Source organism: Marmota marmota, unplaced genomic scaffold (genome assembly GCF_001458135.2).
Source record: "Marmota marmota marmota unplaced genomic scaffold, marMar, whole genome shotgun sequence".
NCBI lineage: Eukaryota > Metazoa > Chordata > Mammalia > Rodentia > Sciuridae > Marmota > Marmota marmota.
Window position 1 is genome coordinate 2,104,918 of NW_026000077.1, and position 9,300 is coordinate 2,114,217.

The following is a 9,300-nucleotide window of genomic DNA, read 5'->3' on the forward strand; positions in this document are numbered from 1 at the left end:
GTGCTAGAATTAGAGCTTATCTACATTCAGTAAGATCATGAAAAACACCATGGAGAAAGATGCATGAAGAAATATCATAGTAGTTTGGCATTATCAGAGACATTTTAACTAATTCATTCTAACCATACATTATGCAGGAATTTTTTTTCAGTGATTGGATATTGGTGGAATTATGTTGAGATTCTGAAACATATTCTTAAAATCATATAAATTTACAGCCAAAAGAGACCTTAAAAATGTGTATTCCACCATAGTAGTATGTTGGGACTATTAATGATGTCCAACCAAATGATCACACAAAATAAGCCTCTTTTTTTTTTTTTTTTTTTTGCAAGAGTGAAAAGATAAGAATTTATTTAAGTGTGAAGAATAGAAACAGAACTCTTACAGAGGCAAGAGGGGACCTGATAGCAGGTTACCCAAGCCTTTTTTTTTTTTTTTTTAAATCAATTAGAACTAAATCATGTCATTCTCAGATTCCAGTGTCATCCTTGAGTGGCAGAAAAAGATGTGAGTTAAATGCCCATTTTCTGGAGATCCTTTATGATCTTATGTGTGCCCAGCACAGTCTGCTGTTCATGTGCACAGTTTGTTATGTGCCCCAGAAAGTGGGGGAAAGAAAGACCAAGAACTGCTAATGATGAACTCATTTAATCTCATCAGATCAGAAACATCAATTGTAAAACACATTATATAAGGCAAATCCTGTGCAGATGGCAGACTGTTAGAATGGGACAGCATTTGTGTTCTCATGCTTTGACCAGACATTGATGAATATCGTCACTGAATTAATTTATATTTATAGTTGATATAAAAAGAAAGTTTATCATGTAGTTCCTTATTATCTACTTTTGTTAAAATAACTGGTCAAGGTTATAAACCTTGACATAACTAAAACAATTTCAAGAAGAATATTTTTACTATCAAACCTCACAGAGGCTTTGAGAAACTTTATTTAAAATGAGATAACACTAGATCATATATATTTGTCCAATATATACTTTAAGTATTTAGGGAGTCACATACTGTTGCTGCCTATATCTGTACTCAGATTATACTCAAAACTCACATTGGGAGGCTGCTTTTGTATTCTTTGTAACTAGAAACTAAATTTGATTTGAGAGGCTTAGCAAAAATACTTTATTTACCAAAAATTATGATTTTCCAGAAATATCAAAACTAACCATATTTGTTGTAGAGAAACAACCTGAGGACGACAGCTCTCACGCCTTCATTTCAACACAGAATGGATCTCCCCGCCTGAACCGACCAGAGGTCCCAGCTAGGCTTGCTCCCCAGGAGGCCTATGATGTTGTCTTGCAACGAAAAGAAAATGAAGGTTTTGGTTTTGTCATCCTCACCTCAAAAAATAAACCACCTCCAGGAGGTAAGGGTTCCTATAATCATCTCTCCCTGTAAGTTTACCGTTCTGAGCCTCCCACTGGAATTTATAAGATTAATTAGGAACCATGTATAAATGTCCTTAGAGACTTATTTTTTTTTAAATAGTGAATATTTTTCTATTTTCAAAAGTAGGAAATTTGAACCAAATCTTCCAGGCTTCAGATTTATCCATCATCTCAGATTCCATAAAATAAGTCTCAGCTCAGTTTGTATCAAGATTGTACAAGTGACCTGATTTAATACATTTAAAGAAAATTGTTTTTTTTTTTAATTTTTTTTTAAATTTTTGGGCACAGTGTTTTTAACTTAGAAGTCATGTGTGTAGAAATGAATTAAATACTAGAAGCAATTGAGAAAAAGCAAAACAGATTAATGGAATATCTATCTTAACCCAAATATGTCTTAGTTCTTTCATATTACTTAATAATAATTGCTATATTCTGGCTATAAATTGTTGAATGATAAGAGGCCTTCTCTCCTACCTTTCATATGTATCTCACTAAATGCTAAACCTTTGAAAATTAATCTGAATATCCTGAACCAAGTTTAACAGAATTCTTATATCTGGGAAGGATGAACATGCACGCACACACGCTCCAGTTCCATCAACAAAGGAGGGAGTACATGTGGGAAATTCGGGGCTGTTTTGATTCAGCAAATTAAATGTTTGTCTTGTCTTGATATTTCTAAGAAATGATAATCTTTATATATAATTATAAAATCCAATTGAATGTAAAATGAGAACCATCACATTGGTATATATTATGCTTGTCTGAAGGTAACTTTATTTTTCTAAGTCACATAATACAAATGTTGACCACATGAAAATATGCCCTTGCTTTTGGCAGTGGATTTGATTATATCTTGAATAGGGAGATCCTTATAGACTAGATGGTCATGAAAACCTTAGTGAAAAAAGAAAACACTTTCAGGAAATGGTTATGAGCCAAACCAATTTGCAAAAAAAAAAAAAAAATGGTAAAATTAATGCAAGTGTGTAAAGAAAGAAGAGTCTATGACATGGATGAGTTATTGCTATAGTGTCAGGTCACTGCTCACTGATACTAGTTTCCATTTTCTGAAAGCAGTTGCTATGGCAACACTTGGAACTGGAACTGTCACTGATGCTGTGAGGATGATTATGTGGCCTGTGTCAAAAAAATGAAAGGAAAGCAGCTTTTAGGTGGTTTTTGTGTTGTATCATTGGAAGTCAGTCTTTTAAAAAACAAATAACTATTTAGGATAATTACATTGTCATATACCATATAATAATCTCAGACATTTAACAAAAATAGTGAAAGATTATTACTCAGTGTCATAGATGCTAAACACTTCTTAGATTGTATTCCCTTACTAGCACTGCAAAAATGAGCAGTCTAATGTTTACCATAAAAATAAGTGATATAAAGGAATTCAGTGAAAACTTGTATTAAACATGTTTAAACATATTTTTGTAAGTATTTGTTTAGATTTAGCTTTTTAAATGTTTTCTTATTAATGTTGTTTTTTTTTTACTTCAGTTATTTTGATGGTTTTGCACGTAGAGATGATCAATCTCTAAATAAGGTAGTGTCATTAAATGTTGGGTTTTGTAGTTATACAAACTTGGATTCAAACCCTGTGTATGTCTTTAATAATGATCTGATTTGGGGTAGGTTATTTACCCATCAAGAGCCTGGAACTTTAGTACATGTTAACTGATGCCGCCATTGTTATCATCATCATCATTATTTAGGAAATTTCTACTGGCTCTTGACCTGTTTTGTTTTGTTTTGTGAAGGCATCTCCATCAAACTAGAGGCTGGTCTTGAATTCATGGGCTCAAGCAATCTTCTCGCCTCAGTCTCCTGAAAAATTGAGACTCTAGTCTGCACGAACACATCTGTGACCTACTTTTTTAAAGAAATTTTAAAACATTTGTTGATTCTTAATAATGAGATGGGAACTAAAGCTCAATTAAAATGTACAATCAAGGCAGCAGCTAATATGTGGCAGGAAATGAGTGTTTGCAGTTCATTGATTATCAGTCTGAATGCTAAAATATGCTTAAGTTGTTGATAAATTTTATATAAAGTACCTGAGATTTTCTGTCATGCTGCAAAACCAGAATTCACTGACCTGCTAGTTAATAATCTCACAAAATGCTGACCCCTCATGCCTTCTTCTTAGAATGTCATTCATCTCATACAGATAGACTGGTCCTGGGGTGAGCGAGTATGAAGAGCTTTCCCTCACAGAGGCTGAGCAGTTGCTGCAATCTCTGTAGCAAAGAAGGTGTGGTTTACAAGGGAATTAATAGCAGTGGAGAGGCAGGAATCCTGTCTGTAGATTCTTCACTATGGACTTCATCTTAGAACTCTGCTCAACCAAGGTTACTTTCTTCTGAGTAAATGTATTTTCATCAGGTGATATACATCTCAGAAAGAGTTCCTCGTAGCATTTAGAAATTCTGAGATTCTCCCCTGTTGACTCTGTTGAAGACTGGGATCTGGGTTAGCGTCCCAGTATACCTCAGTGCTGAATGAGCACTGTGCTTAGAAAAGGCCTCTCTTAAGGTGAAAAAGCCCTGCTCATTTTCACTTTGCCAGTACTTTGGAGCTTTTAATGTTACTCTTATTGTATTGGTTTTCAGTTCTTGTTTGCAGAGGATTTCTTTAAGAAGGGGACATTTCTGGTTACTGTCCTTTCTGATCCTGAAAAGAAATGTTGAAGAGCACTAATGTGATCTTAGCAGCGAGGAGGCAGACTGTAAGACAGATTGAGGCCACAGATGAATGAAGATGGATGAGGTGGCTTTGTGGCGAATGCCCTCAGGCTGTGTACACACCAAAACCAAGGAAGGGCTGGGGGTTATCCTGTAGGTGTGTGTGTGTGCTCTAAGGGAGCACCTGGCAATTCCAGTCCCAGTCCATTCAGGACCTTTCTGCTGGTCTGTTTGTGACTTTTAGCTGTTTTGATGGCACTGTTATAAATACCAAGACAGTAGCAATCTACTTTCACTCCCCTCACCCAGACAACCAACCCTTTAGGAGATTGTATAGTGCCGTTTGCCAATTCCTTTTTTGCCACATTGCTCGCATGATTAGATAGAGGACGGCTGAGACTTCGGAGGTTAATTCTGTTTGCTGCTTTCCATTCAGTGTGCCAAGAAGCTGAATAGTTTTCTTCTCAGGGAATCTAGAATGAACATTATGTACGAGGAAATCTTTTCTAAGAAGGAGAATAACTAAGAAGATTTAGAAGGTCATCACAGGGCCACCATGCTATTCACCATGTGTTTGTGATGCGCCACCTGTTGTACTGTTAGTGAATCCACTCATAATGCCTGGCACAGGACATGTCTCATACTGCACTGACATATTTCTAATCACTCTCTTTGCAAGGAAAATTGAATCTTAAGTGCTGGGTGTAAGTCAGAGCTAAAAGGCACTTGCTTCCAACATTGACTTTTTTCTGTTTTAAGATAAAATCTCCCACTATATAATCTGAGAAGAGCCAAAGTACTATATCTGTAAGGACATAAATCATGACCAAGAATAACTTTTCCACTCCAAATGAGGCTCTATTAAAATGTCCCTAACATACTCTTAGATATGATTCAGAAAACTAGTAAGGAGTGGCATCTAAGAATATTAATTATTCCTATTCATATCAATCAGTAGTCAACCAGAGCCCACATGCCTGATTAAGTTTATGACTTAGGCTAGGAAGTTCTCAAGAGACCCTGGAAGGAACATTTGTTCCAATACAAATGCCCTTTATCGCACAGTGGAAGATATTTTGTTTGATATGATTCCTGATTATCTAAGAATTTATTCTAAACTGTGATAAGAGCAAAGCATCTTGCCGGTTAGGCTCGGAAAGCCCTCAGTGTTCTGAGGTAGGGGTGCTGTAGCACTGCACAGAGTGTCTGCAGATATGTGAGATAAGGCTTTGTGTATTCAGAGCAGAAATGAATCCATGAGCCAAACAGTCTTAACCTTAAATATGTAATGTTCTAACTTCACTCAGCTTTTGACTTTTAAGATCTAAGGACACAAAAGAAATTAATTTTTTATAGAAATATGATTCATTTTAATGATCAGTCTTTTCATTGTACCTGGATTTCTGATCAGTAATTATTGAGTCCTAAACTTGAGTTTGATCTGCATTTATCTAAAAGGTTCCTTGTGGGAATAAGTGCCCCTTCAATAAGGCCAGAGAGAGTCTCATTCATTGTATCAGATTTCAAAATAGCTGGAAACTTGATAAAGTCCTAATGGCCAACAACAAACAAGATGTCAGATCAGTGAGATATTATCAATATCAGTGAGGTCAGTAGCCCTTAGCCATGAAAATTAGGATTACGTTACAAAAATTGGAAAAAGACCAGGGATTGAGGTATCGGGGAGGGAGGGAGCAAGAGCTGTTATGGGTTCCAGAGCTGCTGAGTAAGCCTAATGAAGATGGCAACTTCCCAGAAGCACCAAGGCTTTGTGGGGAGCCTGGCCCCAGGGAAGTCCTGAACAAGAAGCTGAAGGAAAGAGGCTTGGACAAGGACTGTGTGGTCGTTGGCCACTTTCTGGTGCTAAAAAAAGGAGAAGTGGCTGGAGGCCACATGTGCTGCCAACACAAGCCACCCTGGGACTGCCCTGGGTGCCTTCCAGAGTGGTGTGCCACCTTCTCCTGTGCTCTTTGGCAAACCCTCAACTGCAGTGTCTATATCGTGTCTCCAGACGGCAGCCAGGTGGGACCCTGCCTGTCCTCTACCATGGAAAAGGTTGCTGTTGTCGTATCCAGCTCTGACATTCTCCAGGGCCTTTTTTGAATTCTTGAATTTTTGAATTCCAGCCTTTTTTGAATTCTCAGTCTTGCACACCCCTCCTTTGTCCCTCCCCTGCCAATTCCATGGCAATAGTTATCTGCTTTTCCGAGTGGATTCCTGGCCCCTTTCCTCACCTCCACCTTCACCTGTGGTCTGTTGGATGCCGTTTGGCTCATTTTTTGGCAGAACAGCTACTGTCATTGTAAAGTATTTTTAGATCAAGTCAGTGGCTTTCAATCTTAAAACAGTTTTCTGGTAAGTGGAAAACAGCAAAGAACTTTATCTCTGTGGTTATAACTATGTAAAGTGTGCATGTGGTCAGAGAGTGGGAGGGGAGTTGAAAATAGCTGCACTTGGATAGACAGTGATGTGGGGTGCTTCTTTGCTGTATTTTCAGAGAATTTCTTTGATGTTATATGTTGAATTTTTAAATTATGATTATGATGATGAATCCAACACTAGTAGTTACCCTAAATAATTGGAAAACTTGGGGATTCTTTCTCATAGTTATTCCTCATAAAATTGGCCGAGTCATAGAAGGAAGTCCAGCTGATCGCTGTGGAAAACTGAAGGTTGGAGATCACATCTCTGCAGTGAATGGACAGTCCATCATTGAGCTATCCCATGACAGCATTGTTCAGCTGATCAAAGATGCTGGCATCACTGTCACACTGACGGTGGTTGCTGAAGAAGGTAAGGAAGCCTAGGCTCACCTTCCCTGTGGCCGAGAGGCACAGCCTGCAGTGCACCAGCATCACTGCAATATGGAGCTGTCTGTGTGCTTTGGGGTCTCATTCTTTGCCTTTTCCATTTAATGGCTTTAAAAGACAGTTTATTATAAAGTTGTCAACAGCTTAAGAAAAATAACCCAGCTAGTGAGTGGTGGCCATTTATTTATGTGCTGGAGAAGCAATCACCCAAAAGAAAGAATGGTAAGACTTTTTAGATGTTATTTTCTTAAATAATGTCTTGAGTCTCTGCTTGAGTGAGAGAAAATCCTTCAAACAGTTCAAAGGAGGTCACTTCTGATATCAAGCCTTTCATGTCAGGGTCTTTCCGTGGGGGCAGGACTTTGTTCTGGCAGCTGCTTTATAAGCTGGGGATGGGGGAACGTGTAGGAATGGCTGGTAAACAGGGCATAAGACACAGACTGACCGTCCTTGAATAGTGTCACCCTTTGTTTAAAGCTTTTCTTTAATCATCAGGAATTTCTAATTGGGAACCATTTTGAACCAGTCCATGTTCTTTGTTTATGAATTACTAAGTGACCAGTGCGTCGTGCTCATCTCATTTTTCCTGATTTTTTCAAAACTAATGAGGAGAAGACAAAAACAGAACCATGAAAGGCCAGTCATTCATGTTAAGATTCCTCACACTGTGATGTTTATTCTTGTTTTGTTTTCTCATGACCCTCTAATAAAGTCAGTTCCTGGGTCCTTTATACTGCTTGATTCTTTCTTTCTGTGCCTGTGGCACCAACCACTCTCATACTTTTCTCTTTAGGGTATTATAAAGTCTTCTTTCCATTCAGGACACTGCGTTGGGGAGCTCTACATGAGCACCAGCTGCTCTCTGAGGCCCTTTCCAGTTCTAGGTAGGATCCCACAAATACTGGGATGCCTCTGCCTCTGCTCTTTCCCTTCTCTATTCTGTTCCCAGGCTCTGCCTAATCTCTGCTGATTCTTCCTTCTAAAATCTTCTTTCAGAGCCAAGTGCAGTATTGCATACCTATCATCCCAGGTACTCAGGAGTTGAGGCAGAGGGATACCAAGTTCAAGGCCAGCCTGGGCAACTTAGCTCTTTGAAGAGGGTATTATTGGCTGTTACACTTAGTAGGTGCTCAGTAAGTGTTTTTGAATGAAGGAATGAGTATATAAATGAATGAACAAATGAACAAAATAAAAGTCAGGAGATTTTACTTCTGTGCCATTTCCTGAACAGAAATGCCTGAACCTAATAGAAATAAGACTTGCTACAGAAAGAGTTTACGACCACCTGCTATCTAGTCATGTGACTTTAAACAAGTACTTAACGTTTCTAATCTTCAATTTATTATCTGTAGATGGATTTAATAATATCTATTTCTAGATCATTGCAAGAATTAAGGTGAAAATATCTGTAAACCATATAAATATCATAAGTTGCTGTCATTAGTTTTGACTGGCTCACTCATTCAGGTGTCTGCTTAAATCTCACCACATCTGGAAATAATAGTAATACTTAATAAGCACTTAGTATTCTTAACATATTAACTCATTTAATACAATAATACTAGGTAGGCATTGTGATTTTCACATCCTGGTAGAAAACTGTTGCAGAGCCATTAGAGATTACTTAATTATCTAGAATTATATAAGTTTTGTGTAAGATTCAAGTTAGAGATTTTTTTTCAGTTTACTGCTAAATATTAAGGGTCCAAAACACTTAAGAAAAATTTTTTTGAATGAAAAAAAATTGAAATTATTTTGAAATGTTACTTAGACATGATGTACGTTAAATTTCTTTTTCTTGGTTTCTTTATCTGATCTCCATAGCCTGCATTTTAGCTGTAACATTTATTCTATGACTCATAGGGTAAAAGCAAACCTCTGTGCCACAAGAAATAATATTTCAGGGTTTTTTTAAAAAATGATATTTGCAGTGTGCTTATGTCTTCATGCCTTTGCCATGCAGTAGGCATTAAGTGATAGAAAGGGCTAGAAGTAACGGACTAGCAGTAGTAAGTTCAGTCATATCATCTATAGAAAAGGACTAGTGTTTTTTCCCCAATCCATCTCAGATCAGTATTTTTGTGAAATATAATAAAATAAAATCAAGTGAAAAATAAAAACAAAATAATCTGTTAAATTGTTGTAAGATTCATGAATATTTACACTCGGCATCCTGTACATCTTATTGCTGACTGACTGTCGTGAGTGGTTACTGCAGACTCTGAGTTGCAGTTACATTCAATCAAATCTATTTTATTAATGCTCCTCACACTTCAGACTGAGTCTACACCTAAGGGTCCCAGACACTCACCTGTGACATGTCTGAAGTCCGGGTTGCTGGAAGTCGATCTGAGCTGGAGGAGTCTGGTGTGTGGGGGGGGG

At 37.5% G+C, this 9,300-nt stretch overlaps 1 protein-coding gene across 1 annotated transcript in view; it reads left to right on the top strand.

Annotated features, from left to right (window-relative positions):
* Magi3 (membrane associated guanylate kinase, WW and PDZ domain containing 3) overlaps window positions 1-9,300 on the top strand; it is a 299,449-nt gene that overhangs the window by 269,954 nt on the left and 20,195 nt on the right. Inside the window, exons 16-17 of the mRNA XM_048814597.1 lie at window positions 1,199-1,387; window positions 6,716-6,901. Of these exons, the coding sequence (XP_048670554.1) occupies window positions 1,199-1,387; window positions 6,716-6,901 (375 nt within the window). The remainder of the gene's footprint in view (window positions 1-1,198; window positions 1,388-6,715; window positions 6,902-9,300) is intronic.